General features: G+C 48.9%; 1 protein-coding gene across 4 annotated transcripts in view; it reads right to left on the reverse strand.

Annotated features, from left to right (window-relative positions):
- Positions 1-2819: 2819 nt before the first annotated feature.
- The window catches only part of PLXNA1 (plexin A1), a 92398-nt gene continuing 78379 nt past the window's right edge, over positions 2820-16838 (reverse strand). For 3 of the 4 annotated variants that reach the window (XM_015874986.2, XM_085516887.1, XM_085516886.1), the window contains exons 24-32: positions 16026-16172; positions 15284-15443; positions 14608-14789; positions 14056-14152; positions 13426-13616; positions 12365-12534; positions 10521-10733; positions 8179-8329; positions 2820-4905 (exon numbers count right to left, since the gene is read on the reverse strand). In XM_015874986.2, coding sequence (XP_015730472.2) covers positions 4810-4905; positions 8179-8329; positions 10521-10733; positions 12365-12534; positions 13426-13616; positions 14056-14152; positions 14608-14789; positions 15284-15443; positions 16026-16172 — 1407 coding nt within the window. In that variant the 3' untranslated portion in view covers positions 2820-4809. The remainder of the gene's footprint in view (positions 4906-8178; positions 8330-10520; positions 10734-12364; positions 12535-13425; positions 13617-14055; positions 14153-14607; positions 14790-15283; positions 15444-16025; positions 16173-16838) is intronic. The other variant, XM_015874987.2, reaches the window with a different exon arrangement.

Raw genomic sequence — 16838 nt, forward strand, 5'->3', positions numbered from 1 at the left:
ACAGTGCTGTGTCCAAATGCCCAGTGCTCAGCTTCCAAGAGCTCCCGGGGTCCCCCCCGACTATGGCACCGACACAGAATCTGGGGAGACGAAGGTTCAGGTTGGATATTAGGAAAAATCTCTTCTCAGAGTGGTCAGGCACTGGCACAAGCTGCCCAGGGAGCTGGTGGAGTCACCGTTCCTGGAGGTAGATACTGCAGTAAAGGACGTGGTCAAGAGCAGTCACAGGCATGGATTGGTTGGACTAGATGAGCATGGCAGTCTTCTCAGCCTTAATGATTCTATGACTTGAAGATGAGGAGATAAAAATACATACCAATCATTATAGAAGTCCAGCTCTTGCTGCTGATGGTCTCAGTGCTGAAGAGTAGGAAAATCACAAAGAAATGTAATATATATACATGGTAAATGCAGACAAAAGATGCACCTGTGATCTGTAACAAACCAAATTGCTCCAGAGGTCAGTCCCAGGAGAAGAGACCAAGTCAACAGGAAAAATACAGTAGTTGCTGTGATTTTGGTCCTCACACTGGCCAGATCCAACACACCAACATGCTCCTGCCTGCCAACATCCCCAGTGCCCACCATAGCCACCCAGTGTCACCACACACAATCACCATGGGGACTTTGTATTATGATCCTGCCCACCCCACACCACCATTTGGAAGTAAGCAGGGTCTGCAGGGCACGCTCCCATCCTCTGACAAGTGAAATGAAAGGGTTTATACCAATTAATTAACCACAAGGTGCCCATTTAGCAGAGAAGTCTCCACCTCACGGCCCACGCCGCCCACAGACACAGGCCAGACACCAGCATTAGCAAAAATGTTTAATTTCTCCTTGATGCATGTGTTTATTTACAAGTACTAAATCTGAAGAACATTAAAATAGGAAATAGCAGGATATTTACACGATCAAAGAAGGGTGTGCGGCCAGCCAAGCCGGCCTGTTGCTTCAAGTCTGAAACAATCATCACAGAAAGTTAATCAAGGACTCTGGATTCTCATTTATTTATTTGTTCATTTACTTATTTTCTTCCCCCATTTGAAGTTTTAAAAACTATTACAATTCTCTGCCTTTCACCAGCTTTGCAGTAGTTCCCACCCCGGCTTTCTTAAAGGACAGCTCATTGTGCGCTTTGGGGCTGGATGAGTCCAGGAGTCACCCCCCCTACTCTCCACCCTGAGGGCACAGGATGGGGACAAGGGACCTGGGGATACCACCAGGCCAGGCTGTGTTTTTTTGGGAACCTCCCACTGAAAAGGCAATGTGAGCAGCAGGGGCAGGCAGGAGCCTGCTGGCAGCTGGTGGGGTTTGGCCTCCTCCATGCTCCATCCCCAAAACGTGAGATGGGAGCATGTGTAGTGTCACTGATATGGGACATCCCGTGATGCCTCCCAGCCTCTCCCCCAGGAGGATTAAGGACGCTGGGCATCAGGCGAAAGGCAAAGGTAGCACCAAGGAGCAGCAGGGGCTGCAGGCTGCGCTGCAACACGTTCCCCAGACACAACCATCTACCATGGAGGCACCCGGGACCAGCGGCAAGGAGACCCTAGAGGGGTCCTTGGGTGGAGCAAAGCCCCAAAGCCCCCTCAGGAGGAAGACATCAGCCCGTCCCCAGGACCACACTGTGGACTCTCCTCATTGCATGGGATGGGGGACACAGGACAGGGTGAGAAGAGCCTGGCAGTTGAGGCAGAGGAAGCCAAGAGGTACCAAGAGGAGCCCTGAGAGCCCAGCAATGCTGTGGCACTACTACCCTGCCTAGCACAGCCCCATAGAGACTTCCCTGCTGACCACCCCAGGACCATGAGAGCCATCCAACACGGCTACCCAGTATAGCCAAGGATGTGCCCACAGCACTGCAGCAGCCCAGTGAGCCTCTGCTCTCACCAGCACATCCGGACAATTTCAGGAGAAGGCTCAGACTAAAACCTCCATCCTCTCCGACCAGCAACAGTGAGAGTCCCACCAGCTCCAAACCATCACCAAAATGCCACGTGCTCAGCTCCACCAACAGCCACCAAACATTCCCCAGATGCTCTTACCGCTGCATTGGGACCACAGGATCACAGGGGGTGGTCAGAACTCACACACCTGCACCAAACCCAACTGTGGCACTGCTGGAGCTCCCACCATGCTGGCCCCATGAGCTGTGCCATTTGGGGACCCCCACAATAGTTCTGTCCCACCGCAGCTCCTGGCACACAGCTGTCCTTTAAGGCTCTCCAAGTATCACACTGGAAATGTCAACCACTGAAGTCTCTCTCTCTTTTCTTTTTTTCTTTCTTCTGGACGAGAAAGCGACAAATTAATTTCAAATTAAAAATGACATAAAAAAGAACAGATAAAAGGTCGAAACAAACCTCGAGGATTCAACGCTTGCAGTTTTTTTATGCTTTTTTTTTTTTCTTTTTTTCTCCTGTTTCTTAAAAAGATCAACTCAGACTAAAATCTAGCACGTCATGCAACAGCCCACAGCTCTCAGATATCAGCTTGGGGGTTCCCAGGTTTGGGAAACAATTATCACTTCTTTTTAGAGCACTTTCTGTGGTGGTGGTTGGGTTTTTCTTTCTCCTTCCCCTCCTTATTAAAACCAAACCAAACCAAATCACAATATAATGAGAGATGGGCAGGCTTGAAACGATTGTTCTGCATGGTGAGAAATGCTTGGAAATTTCTTCCAGACCATTTGGTATCCTTTTTCCTTTTTAAGCTGGCTGTGTAAATTTATTTCATATTTATATCGGTTTGATTCTCCTTCGGTTAACTATACAGCACCCCACTGGGGCACGAGAATTAGATTGTAACCACATATATATATATACACACTTTTATTTTTTTGTTTTTTAATTAAAAACTTCATTATTTCTCCCTCTCCCCCCCCCACTCCCACCCTCCCCAACTTGCAGTTTATGGGAATGGGCAGAAAACAGGGGGTTCCTGCCCACTTGGACTTCTGCTGTCACCACTTGTGGCAGAGCACGATCCCCTCTGCCCAGCCCAGGGAGCAGCAGGAGCTCTTGGGACAGAACAGGAAATGTATTTGCTCGGTTTTTAGGCAAGTTTTGGTCACCTGCTCCAACTCCGGGCAGCATTCGGCACCTTTTTTGTTTTGTTTTTTTTTTTGTTCAGGAAAGTAGAAAACCGTGCAGATCTGATGTTTGGAAGGGGGTCACCCCGTGAAATGCCAGCTGACGCAAACCCATGGGAAGGGCGGATGGAGTGGAGGGGAGATGGGGTGACAGCAAGGAGAGAAAGGGGGAGAAAGAAGGAAAAGAGAGAGAGAGAGGAAGGTAGATGTGGAGTGGGAATCCCTGCACAAGCCTGGGCTGCCCGGGGCAGGGGAGCAGAGGACAGTCCCAGTTCAGTCCCTCCACGGGCTGGTGCCCAGCTCCAGCCAGAAGCATAGCACGAAGCAAGGGGGAAAAGGTAATGATCCAACCCTGGGATCCCTGTGTCAGCACAAAAAAATGGCAGGAATCCTAACCCCTTCCCACCCCCCCACCCCCCCTTAACAAAAATAAAACAGCAAAAGGAAAAGTTTTTAACCATGCAGTCATAACGTCAGTCCTGTCCCTGCCTTCTCCCGCCAAGGAGCCGAACTTGAAACCAACTGACTGGTGCTGTGGGTGGCCAGCAGGAAGGCAATGGGAAAAAGCCAAAGTACCAGGCTGGCTCTCCAGGTCCTCCCTACCATCGCCATCCTCTACTCTGCAAGGATGAGCAATAAACGCATCCCCAAGCCATTCCCCAGGGAAGGAAATACTGACCCTCCTCTCTGACCTCCCTCAGCCAACTCACAGCCTCCAGAACCACTCAAGCAGCATTTAAATAAGAGCATCTACTCAGCTAAACAAAAACTCCCACTGTTGGTTTGTTATTTTTTTTGTTCTTTTGATCTTTTTTTCTTGGTTTTTTTTTTCTTTTTCTTTTTTTTCTTTTTTCTTTTTTTTTTTTGCACTAAACGACATTCAAATAAAACATGGCACAGGACGTATTTGAAGAAATATCAAAGCTCAGGGATTTCTCCCTTTCCTGCCCACCCCTGCTGCCCCCCACCACCAAATCTCCCCAGCATCGGTCCTTTAGCTTGACTTTTTAAAACCAGTTTTACATCAGTTAGTTGTAAAATTTAGAATCCTCTTGTTTTTTTCTTTTTTTTTCCCCTCCCATTCTTCGTTATACTTTTTTATTTATGTTTTTTTTTTTCTTTAAATTAAAAATTTTGTCTCGTGTAAATTGTGCAAATATAGCAGTTAACACTAGTGGCAGAAGGCCAGAGAGAGAGAGAAGGGGGGAAAAGAGACAGAAAAAGAAACAGAGGGAGGAGGAAATGGGGCAGACAGCCGGGGGGGCAAGGAGGGGAGAGCAAGTCAAGTACAGTACAAACAGGAGCCCACCCCCCTCCCTCCACCAACGTAACAACAACATCCAAATGCCGCCCTAAAAAGCCCCACAGTCCTGACCCTCCTTCCCTGTTGGCTCAGGGGGCTCTGTTCAGCCCACGAGGGTCCCAGCAGGTCCATGGGGCACGCGGCTCTCCCTCCTCCACCGTCCCGCATGGCCCCTTTGCAAGGTCTCTGCCGTGTCCCAATTGCATCGGGGTGTGCGTAGAGGGGTTTATCCGTGTTGCTGCTGTTGTCGGGATTTTGTTTTCCGCTCGCACGCGAGGTTTTCCTTGTTGTTCATTTGTGGGAAGTGCACGGAGGCGCCTGCGGGCGCATCCAGCCCCCAGCCCCGAAGTGTCCTGCCTGCCTCCTTTCGCCGCGCTGCTGCTCGGGAAGCTGGCACCGATCTGCCGCCTCTTCAGCTGCTTAAGGCCATTGTGTCAATTGCCTGCTCCAGCTTACTTCTCAGCCGCTGCCTCCTGGCCTGCTCGTCCTTCTCTAACGCGGCTAAAATCTGTGGGAGAGAGGGGAGAAGATAGGCTGAGAATTGGCCCTTGCAGCCCATCCCGACACACAGACATGGGGTCCCATGAGAGGCATCATGGGTTGGTTCCCATTGTCTAATGGAGGAGGTGAGAAATGCAGGACGCTGCCCCCAGCTGTCACTCGGCAGGTAGGGCACCACACAGGCTGCGGTAACACCAGGGATGTGCGGCTGCAGCCAGCAAGAAGCCAACACAATGAGTAGAAATGAAGATTCTACACCTAGCATCCAATGCAGGGCAAATCCAAAAGGCAGTAACTGCTTCAAACTACATCCATGACCCCAGAGAATCTACCAAGTCCCAGAGAAGCACTGGTTGCCCTTCAGAGACCACAATCAAGCCATTAAGTGGTTCCACAAACCAAAAGAGATATGCCAAACCCACAAAGCTGTGGTTGCCACTAGGAACAAAATCTTGTTCAGCTCTCCCTAAGGTTGACAGCCATCCTAGGAAATGGGATGGACATGGGGTCCTTGGAAGAGGCATGCTTGTCATACCAGGATCACAGAATCATTACAGTTGGAAAAGACCACTAAGGTAAGTCCAGCTGTCAACCTATCTCCAACATTTTAAGAGTCCAACCATCAACCTATTGACACCAATCTCAATCTAGCCCAACTGTCAACCCACACTCATTATTGCCCATAACTATGTCCCTCAGTGCCACATCTCCATGGCACTTGAACAGGGACAGGGACAGCAACTCCACCGCTCCCTGTGCACCAGTGTATCACCACTCTTTCTGAGAAGAAATATTCCCTAGCATCCAACCTGAACCTCCCCTGGGGAAACTTAAGGTCATCACTTCTCATTCTATCAAGAAGACAGCTTTCCTCCACCAAAACCCCCTTCCTCTAACCAATCTCCTGTGGGAATGAGAGATCATAGGGTGATGTGTGACAGTCCCCTTGTCCCATAAGACTTCCATGCCTGCAGGTCTGGGGAGTGTTGGTGGAAAGGGCTCAGAGCAGAAAGAAGGGAGTAACAAAGCATAATGCTGAGGGGCACCTGCCCCCTCCATAGGCACAGGTCTCATCTCACTAACACTGTACCAGCAGAGCAGAAAAGCTGACTTAAAAATAAATAAATAAAACAAACCTGACAGAATCTCATCTCCTCGGGTGAGCCAGTTGAGAGAGCAAATTTTTTTTGCAATTAAATATCAAGGCATCCGTCAAAGGGGACGTGATTAACCATTTCATTGGCTGCATAATTGGAAACAAACTGTTGTATAATTAATAGACTTACTAGGAGGCAGGCAAAATCCATCAGGAGCCCTACAGGTAACTTCTTAATGGGGAATCAGCTTCCTTTGATTAAGCACTGCTGCAGCGCCTGCGGGCTGGTAGAGTTGTGAGGAGATGCAGCAGCACTTGGCATGGGCAGGCTGCGAGCCCTGCGAGGTGTTCTGGGACAGGACTGGGGCTGGAAGGGATGACCAGTGCCTGGGGGAAGTAGAGGCACCACTGCAAGGTGCAGAGCAGCTGGGTGCTGCTACATGCTGCGGGCAAAATGAAATACCTACAGCCACACTCTTGCTGAAATCAAAGCCCCACGTGTCTTAGCAGTGGCTGAGCTGGAATAAGGGGAGACTGGTCTGAGAAGCTCAGTAAGAGTCTATTCCCACTATTTCTGCCTCTCCCATTGAGCCAGCTGCATACTATGTGATGCTGAGGTGTAAGAAAATTCACAACCTGCCCCTGGACTTACCCAGTCCTCTTTTATCCCATTCTTACATCAACTATTACAATAAAAGAGAGTTGGACTAGATGATCTTTTCAGGTAACTTCCAACACAAATGATTCTATGAAAAGGAAATCAGTGCTGAGACACAGGTTTATCACCTGCTGTAAGGAGCCAGGACCACTGATTACCAAGATGCAAGTATCCACATGAAAATTAATTATGATCTTCATTCACAGCCAATGACAGCTTATTATTGCACTGAACAACAGGAAAAATTATTCTCTCCCATTTCGCATCAAAGAGGGTGCAGTCGGGCTGCTTATAATTGTGCTTAATGAATGAAAACAAACAAAGAGAACAGCTGCGATTTATTAATTCCATTACAAATAATAAAAGAAGTTCCTGAGAGCTGTGAACACACTTGCAATGCTTGGAGAGCAAGACACTCAACAGATGTCAGGCTGCAGCTAGCTGACAAGATGAAAACCCGTGCCCACCAAGAGCAGCTCATCAGTGCTATACAGCCCCTTCCTTACTCTCATCCAAGTTTTGTTTAAGGGCTGGGGACTTTTACCCTGGAGGAAGTGAGCACCTGATAGTCACTGAGGGATGCTGACTGATCTGGATCCTCTGAACCATACCTCTGCCACTCTCATGGTAACCACAGAGCTGCTGTATGAGCTGCAAAACATTCCAGGACTTTTCATGGCCAACTCATCACACAGAAGTGCAAACACCCCAGATACGACATCCCATTGCAGCTGGGGAATGGCACAGGGATCCCACCAGCATTTTTACAGTGACCATCACACTGCCCCTTCCCAAGCACCAGGGTTTCATCTGTTACTGCAGTGATGGGGCCCATCCTCCCTGTGCAAAAAGTGCCAGCATACTGTCACCTAAATAAGCCACTGTTCATGCAGCCATCAGTCTGTTTTATTGGGAGAAGAAAAGCGATATTATCATGTTATATGTATAGATCTGTGCTTTACTGTAGTCACATACTTTATTGCTTTAATAAAAAGATGCGGGGTGCAGATTTGAGCAGTACTTCGTGAAGTTAATTTGTATAAATTACAACAGAGAGGTTTTTTGACCATTCTTACTGATACTCCCAAAGAAAGTGCTGAAGAGGTCACCATATCATCTCACATCCCCATGCAGCAGAGCTATTCGACACTGGTGTAAGTGTGGTGCCAGTATCACTGCAGCAGTGGGCTGGGCATAGTACATAGAGTAGGCACACTGCAATAGAGGTGCCAACTCCAAAGCTCTGCTATGCTCACACACCAAGTACATGTACAGCAAAAGAAAAATAGGTGTTTTTCCACATTGTTCCCAGCAGAAAACATGGGAATTAAACCCTACTTGTCAGCACAGAGCAGGGATAGGACTGTCCACCAGCTCCTGGCTCCATACACGGCCTCACCTCTGCTCCACTGATCTCAGTCCTGTGCACCACCCACCCCCACCTCATAAAACAGGGATAGCGCAAAACTGAGAGCTATGAGACACAGCCTGCAGCCCAGGTTTGAGGTCCCATCACCACATCTTACCTCATCCTTGTACTTGGTGATGTAGGAGTAGATCTCATGCAGCGCACTCATGCTGTTGAACTGGCTGAGGTGTAACCGTGACTGCTCTGCCAGGTAGGCGCTCATATCCTGGTCACTAATTGCTGGCATTTTAGCAATATCTGCATAATATCTGCAAGGGAGAGGCAAGAAAAATGGAAGAGCCAGTCAGAAATATTGAGGAAGCGAAGGGGATGAGCCCACCCCGTGATGCTTACTGAGAACCTCTGGAGAAGCTGCACAAGAAGCATCTTTCCTCACAGTGGTGACACAGCTCGTACCATCCAGAATCGTGGTACAAAACCAGAATATTTTGCTTCAACAAAACCAGGAGGCATTTTATGACCCTGACTTGCATGCACAGCTGCAAATACAAGCAACAGACTGAGGTCTTTTAGGAAACCACACTGGATAGGTCCATGGGCTTCCATCCAGAAAGAAACCCCATCTGCATCAAACAAGCCCTGCCTGCTCCCAGCACCTGGAAAAACAGAGCACAACTCCCTCCCAGATTTGCTTTACTCCTTGTGACTCCTTGAACAGCTCAGTAAAGTTTCTGGTACGGTGATTAGCATCATTAGCATCATCAGCTGAACACTGAGGTGGGACACAGCTGGAGCATTTGGATAGGAGCAGATGGCAGCAAGACCACTCAAGGAGATGAAGCTGAGGATCCACTCTGTCCCACAGCACACAGCTCAGCTAGTGATAAAATACTTGGGCAACTCCTTAAACATCCAGGTAAAATGAAGCAGTTCTGGCTTTTATCATGACACAAAGCATGACAGGAAACAGTATCAAAAAGCCAGAATTGCCAGATTTTGCAGCAAAATCCAACAACAGACATACCCCACTCACTGCCTGTGGGACTGCACCCCGTGCTCCCAAGCAGCGCACCCCAGCACCCTCCTGCTCCGCAGTAAGCGGTGGCAGGAACATCTGTCATTGGTTACATCTCCCATCCTCTCCCTGGGGATGAAGCACGTCTAGACCAATGTTTCCCTCTGGAATGGTTTTATACCTTTTCTCTGCAGTCTGAGTATAATACAGCGCCGAGTATTTTTGTCACAGAGATGGCAAGGTCAGAGAAATTCACCTTACACTTAAAGGCAGCAAAGTTTGTGATGTTCCTAAGGGACCCCTCTCCAAAGTCCCCTCTAGCCCTCTGCAAAGAACTCTCTCCTATAACAACACAGCTCATCTCTCATGTTAGCCAGCATATTTCAGGGACATCTTTTCTTCTGATCCAAGCTGTCTCTTCCTCAAGGGAAGAACCTTGTCTTTGTACCTGCCTGCAAAGCACCAGGCATGCCAACGGTGTGACATAAATACGTAACTGAGTACTAGCAAACAACCAAGGACAACATGAGCTACAAAGTCTCAGGCTTACAAACTAGAAAATACAATGCTTATTATTGCCTGCATGTCTTTCATCTGGCTCATTCAGTACCCAATGAAGACACAAGAAATGGAAAGGGTCCTTAGCAAAATACACAGTATGATCTTCAGCTCAGCTTATCAGTACAAGGGAATGGTTGCTTCAGAAACCTGAAATGTGGTATTTTTTAAGCTTTTTAAAGTCCCATTGTGCACCTGGTGATATTCTAACAGTAGCTCTATTTGGAGGGTTTTGTACAACATCTCCCAGGTTTCTCTCCCAGAAAGATAAAGCTAAACAAAGCTTTATGCTCAAGAGCATCACTTTGCAATCAGTAACATTCAAACCCTGAATACTTAACACAGCATTAATTCAGCGGGACAGAAGGATGTCTCTCATCAGCTAATATGATTGAAGGGTGTCAGAAGGAGCAAGGGACCTGTTCCTCGCCCAGGCACTGCCTTGGAGCACGAGCTCATCATGATCCCAGGCAAGATGTACAGAGGGATGAGAGACGGGAAATGGCAATTTTCAATCATTTCAGCAAAACCTGCATGTATTGTCATGTTACAAAAAGGCACTTCTCTAGTCCATGGCTTACTTCTCACTGCTCTTCAAAAGCAATCAAGGGAGATGTTAGCAATTTCTTAGCACTGACCAAGTTTTTACAACAGAAAACATCAGACAAGCCAAAAGCGGAGGTTGCTTTTAGCATCCTTTAAGCAAGACAAAAACAGCTCTGTCAAATTCATTGCAAACTCACTCCTGGAGACAATCACAAGAAAGCAGCACCTCCCGGATGAGCATTACCCTCCACCAGCATCAGCACGATGCCTCTTCAGAGCGCCCTCAACAACCAAACCCTCAGTGTGAAACCTCCACACCCACGTAACATGCACTGTAAGTCCTCCAGGAGAAGCGAGGAGATGCTACTGAGCCTACTCACCTTTCTACCCAGCTCTTGTAATTGGGGATGTCCTTGGCGTACAGTAGTTTGTTGGAGGGAGAGTCTTTTCCTAATTTGTGCTCAGAAGTTGAGCAGGAGTCCATGAATGTCTGAGCCACCACGGATAGGCAGGCATCAGTAATACTGTTCTTGTGAATGTCGAACACAAACTGGGGGTTCTTAATCACATTCACCCAAAAACGTAGAGGTAGACTGAAGGCAAAAAGAAACAGGAGTCAGCACATGAAACGAGCCCTGAGCAAACATCCATTTGCCTTTGCCTCAGTGCAGTACCATGTTCCCTGCCCACCCCAACATGGCCACAGCTCTCCATGGAGAAACCCCCCAGCATTGCCAACATCTCCAAGGACAAAGCAAGGCTGCAAAGAGCTGCTGCTTCTTCATGGGTCTGCTCACATGGAATAGCCCTTGCTGAGCCCATGGGTCACAAAGCATGGTTCCCTCCTCCCATATCGATAATCCTCAGATACTTGGTGGCATTTCACACATCTCTCATGCTTCAGGAGGGGGTCGCTAGATTCCTCCTGAGGCTCATTAGCACATTTAAGATGAGATAAGGATTTAGGTAGCCTCAGATGCCAAAGATACATTTCTCAGCGGTGGAGGCACTGGGACTGGATGCCTGCTGCATACTTACATGTGTGCCACTCTCCATCGCTCCATTTCCCACTCTCTTGCCCCTCTCCTCTCCCAGGAGCCTTTCAGTGTCTCCCTCCATTAGAATGCCTCTCCGATCTGTCACTCCTCAGCACCAACACCCAGCGAATGCTTTTATCTTAGACAAAACACACTTCATTCCCCAGGACTTTCCTAATGAGGGTACCGGGTGCATGTACATATTTCATTTGTGAAGGGAATGGCCTCAAGAAATTAGCTCCACACATTGAATTAGTGCCCAGAGATAAGCACAGGCATTAGTATGCAGAAGCCTGCATGCCCAGCCCCTGCAGAGCGGGGCTTTTTTTCCTCCCTTGCGTTTCACTCCTTCTTTTAATATAGAAAGCAGAGTTATAAATCAGTTCCAAGCACTTCCGCACTCTCACATCTCCATTTAAAAATGTTTCTTTTCCTGCCCTGCTAATTGCCAACAGTTACTGAACTATACAAAAGCAATTTGGCTGCCATTTAACAAATGCCAGGCACGGGAACGTATGTACCCGTCTCCAGCAACGGCAAGATCAGAGAGATGAAATCAGTGAGGCAGCAGAAACACAGAATGTCGAGGGGGGCTGCAGAGAAGGAGCAAACGTGCTCAAGCCCTGGCCCCAGCACAGTGCTCACTGAGGTCTCATAAGCAGCTCCTCCCCACTTTTCAGAGAGCGATTAGCAGAGCTGATGGGTTGGCTCTGCAGGCGAGGTTATGGAGGATGTGTACACGGCTTTACACTGACTCTGTTAGGGCACGCTCAGCTGAGTGACAGAAGGGAGTGTGGCAAACACCTCCAGGACAACTGAGATGAGAATGCAGGCTGGCACCACTGGAGGAGCCCAGAGGACAGAGAAGGCCGTGCTGCGTTCACTCAAGGTGAGATGGGAACAGGATCGTGTTTGTCCTCAGCAAGTTCCAGCCATAAGGGGGAATGTGTTACTGTGGCACCAGGGATTCAAGGGCAAGTGTGAGCACTGCATTCCTGAAATTGTTTCTACTGCAGGAAGGCATGTGAGAGATTTACCCACACCCGAAACACAGAGATATGGGCCTCTCTAGTGCTGGAACATTTCCAGGAACAACCTGAGGCATATTTCTGCTCCCTGTGGGAAGGGTAGGAGGTATCATTAGCTGTGACATCGCCAGCCCCTGACCCCCTGCCCCTCTCCATTACCAGTTACTCTTCCAGGTGTGCCTGACATCATAATCATTGATCTGGTGCTTATCAGCTTGCTCATCCAGGAAATCAAACATGTATTTGATGGCGAGGGGCAGTGCGCTCCCACGATGTGCTGTGCTGAAGATAGTCTCAAACAGATCATCCACGAATTTCTGCAGGGTGCCCTGAGGAGGAGAAGGAGAGAAGGGCCATTCAGCAGCGCCCAGCACAAAGATGGGCCTTTAAATTAATTTCACTCCTGTTCCTACAACCTGGAACAAAAGCACAGTACTGTCTGTGTAACCACACTGTTTTTTGTTGGTTTAAACCAACATGACAGCAAGCACATTTCTCCTTCATTGCATTGTATGGCATGCTAGAAACATAAAAACATGATATAGAGCAAAAACCAAGGGGGTGGGGGGGGAGAGGGGTGGATATAAGTTATATTGTGGTCTTTATTTAGGTTCCATTAAGGTACCCAAGACTTGATCACAAATATCAGTGAACAAACCTTAATTACTACAATGCAGGGAGCCACATCACAAGAGTCATGGCTGACCCCAATCTCTGCTATTTTGAGCCATTATCTTCAGTACAGCCCCTGGCCCTCCCTAGAGAGATCCCAGACAAACAGTACTGGCCTTGTTTTATGCAGGCTGAGGGAAAGGGATCCCTGCTGTCACGTGTATGCTGTATGCCATACACCTTAGGGAATTACCCATCCTACATCACTGATTTCACAGCTTTACCCCAAAAGCCAAATCAATGGGATGTGGTGCCTCCTCCAGTGAACCTCTACTTTGCAGTCCAGCTGTTGCTCAGTGATACGGGGAACAGTAAAAGTGGCAGAGGGTGTAAAAAGCAAATAGGAAAGTTCACTCAAGGGACACACACTGAGGGTTGTGACACACAAAAAGTCACCTTCAGCTCAGATCCAAAGACCAGGAAAACAGTTCCAGTATTGAAGCAGCAGTTCAATAAAAAACAGTAGCACCTCTGGACAACCCAAATCCTTATCCCTCCCCACCCAGATCACAAAAGCCATGTGGCAGCTGTGTGTCCCTGTGCCATACCTTGGTGGCCAGCAGGCGGGTCAGGTAGATCTCAGAGACCATCTTGCTGCCCCGGTCACCCTCCCGCTGGTCCATGTGGTCGTGGTTTTTTACTAGGTGCCAGAGCTTGGTGCCACTCTCCAGGTCTGGGGTGATCATGGGGGTGCGTGAGCGCAGGCTGTCGGGGCTGCTGGCTGTCCGCAGCATGCTCTCTGCAAGCATCAGAGGGAAATTCATACCTTACTGACCTCCATCTCTCTACCAGTTCTCCACCCCCATCCTCTGCTCTGACCTCAGCATGTGTTACAAAGCACATTTGCCCCAACCCTCAGCTAGGCTTATTTAAGTGCTTAGTGCCCCCTGTGACTACTTTAATTAGATTTCAGGGGAATATAAGGGAGGAGACCCTTTAGCTGCAGCCATCTGACTTGTCTTTTCCCCTTTCTCCCTTCTCCAACATGCTGCAAAAAGAGATGGCTCCATGGGGAACTGCTCTCTCCCAGACACCAGTACACTACAGCACAGGAGAATCAAGCATTTAGAGGACCTTATTCCAGCAAGTCCTGGTGCCTCAGTCTACAAATCCAGCCTGGTACAGCCTTCTTCGCCAACAAAGTAGAGAGCAAGGTCTGGATCCCCCTGTGCACTCACCATATCTGCTGAGGGATTTGGTAAAGGTTGAGGAGTTGGAGATGTTGTACGCTGAGTTCTGCTTGGGCACCAGGGCTACTGAGGAGCCATCTGTCACCTGTGGGCAGAGATGGCATGAGTAAGCTGTGACACTGGGATAAGCAGTCAAAGAACAGTTCCATAGTAGGAAGAAGCCGGCCCCAGAGGGATGAAGCTACACTGCACCCTGCCCCAGGGACAGGGGACAACATCTACCTCTGCAGCATTTCAGGGCCACAGAGCACAGTGGAAATGCACCAAAAGCTTGGAGTTGAAAATAGCAAAGCAGTGTCAGAGCATGGATGAGTCTCTAGGAGTCCTGAAGATGCACCATTTAGTGCTTCCTTGAACAGAAGGACCAAAACACAGAGACTGCACAGAGAAGTGACCACAGACCCCTGGCCATGTCCCCACATGAGCAGCACGGTCTAGGGAGCCAAACCCAGGTCCTGACCAAGATAAGGAGGGAGAAGAGATATTCGAGCTCTCAGCAGCTAGTGACTGCTCAGCACTCTCCACCATGGACAGCATTACCTGGTAGTGGGCCAGGGTGTTTAGCCTCTTCCAGTCATTGTCAATCTTTGTGGTGACATCTTCATCCTGCAGTATGATCCGGGCCATCCTGCCCTGCCGCCACTCTGTCCCAGTGAGGGAGAAGGGCTCATGGTTAGCAGGCAGCTTGGAGGACAAAGCCAAGCAGAGCAGAGGAGCAAGGTCTGGGATAAACGAAAGAGCCCTGCCATCACCTTCAAACCTACAGACTGATGACTGTCAACATGGTGTTGGGCAAAAGCTGTTTCTAAGTATTCAATAAAAAGCAGCATCAGTTTGGCCCTGGCAACCATTTATTTCACTCCTCTCCTCTCCATCCTCCTGTTCCTCCTCTAACAATGTGACTATTAACACTGTTCCCAACAACTTCCACCCTTCTTGTCCCTCAGCCTCATTCCTGCAACCCAAACCAAAGCCAGAGCGTGGAGAGTTCCTTTGCTCTTAACCGGCAGGACTCACATTCTCACCACAGAGGTTCCCATGCACAGCCAGTGCCACCAGCACAGCAATCTTAGCCAAAGTGGACTGTACAAGCAAAAATACTCCTGCCCTGACAGGTCCTCAGTCCTAAAGGAGATTCACATTTGCTTGCCTTGAATATTTTTTTGGCCTTTCAGCCTTTGGGTGTTTCAAGGGGAGTGCTCAGCCCCTCTCTTACCAAGGTCCATGTCTCCAGCTTTGGGACGCTGGGAATAGGGCACTCCCTTGTAGACAGCATCCAGCAGCTTCTCTTTCACCTGTGTGATGGTGTCACAGTTCAGCACCTTGACAGGAATCTCTGGCGCATTCTCATTCTCAGGGTTCACACAGTTGAGGGTCTGCAGAGGGGCAGAAAGAACTGAGCGTGAGGATGGCAGATCCAAGGGCACGGGGCTGCAGCTGTCTACAGTCACATCTGCTCAATCCCAGGCCACCCTGAAGGTGCAGCCTTGTGGCATATTCCTGCTTCCTTTTTCTTCCCACCTCTCCCCTTCCAACCCAAAACCTCCAGTTATTTCCAGATAAGCAATATGAAATCCATGTGGGAATCCTAGGCCAGCAAACCATGCCAATTCAAAAAAGACAGCAAAGCTTCAACACTATACATGTACATTCCACTCCCAACTCCACTCAGGTGGAGAAGGAGGTGGTGAAGAACCAGCTACAGCCTCAGCCAGAAGAAGGACCCACTTAACACACAGCTGGACAAAACAGACAGCTCATATGGGAGAAGTAGTAGTTCTCCATCTTCCATGGTAATCCCCAGGCTCTAACTTTGATTCCCACAGATGCTGGAAACAGTAATAAGAGCAAAAACACTCTCTGCAAAGCCCTAAGGGTGTTACCAAGACCCTGTTAAATAGCTGGCCTAGGGATCGTGGCAAGAACTAGTACAAAGTGAGGATCCCACTTGCACTAACCAGCATTTTGTAGTCAATCTGCTGCCGGATAAGCTTGTCCTCACTGAGAGAGTAGCGAGCCTCCCCGGTGATGGCATCAATGGGTCCCTTCTCCATCTGCTGCTTGATGGCACAGTACAGCATGAAGAGTGGCTCCCCAGCACATTCCTGTGGAACAGGGGACAGAGGGGAGGAAGAGAGACAGGTGAGAAGGTGTCAGGCACCAACCTTGCCTTTCAGAACCACAGTGACAGAAGCCTGTTGTGCCTCTGTGGCATCAAGCTCCATCCGTGGCTTTATAAACCACATCCAACCCTTCCCCAAGACTGCAAGAAGTGGGGCACACGAAGGCAATTTGTATCCTGCAGCAATTCATTCTCCTTAAAAACTTGCTGGAGGTCTCCAACCTGACGAAATGGACTGGGAGACCATTTCCTACAGCTAAGCCATTTGCCACCTATATGTCCCTACTGTTAAACCCCCACAATCAGAGGCAGCACTAGCTACTAGCCACATCAGTATCTATCTCACAAGGTGGGAGAAAAGGAGAGGAACTGGATGCTTCACCCAAAGAAGCTGGATGTTAAAGCTGCAACAATTCAGTACCTGCCAAGGCCAGAGCCATGGCACAACAACAGACCAACCAGCCTGAAGCCATGAGCTGAAGGACAGCTGGAAGTAGACACCACTTCACCATGCAAGGCTCAAACTGCTCCTCTACACTGCATCCCAGCGTGCCCTTCCAGACACAGACATTACCCCTGAATGGGAAAATAGGGCAGGATGGCAGCAGGGAGGGCTGGGAGAAATCTCAACAGATTTTACCCCACCAGC

This window comes from Coturnix japonica, chromosome 15 (genome assembly GCF_054131305.1).
Source record: "Coturnix japonica strain WE chromosome 15, WE-NBRP24, whole genome shotgun sequence".
NCBI lineage: Eukaryota > Metazoa > Chordata > Aves > Galliformes > Phasianidae > Coturnix > Coturnix japonica.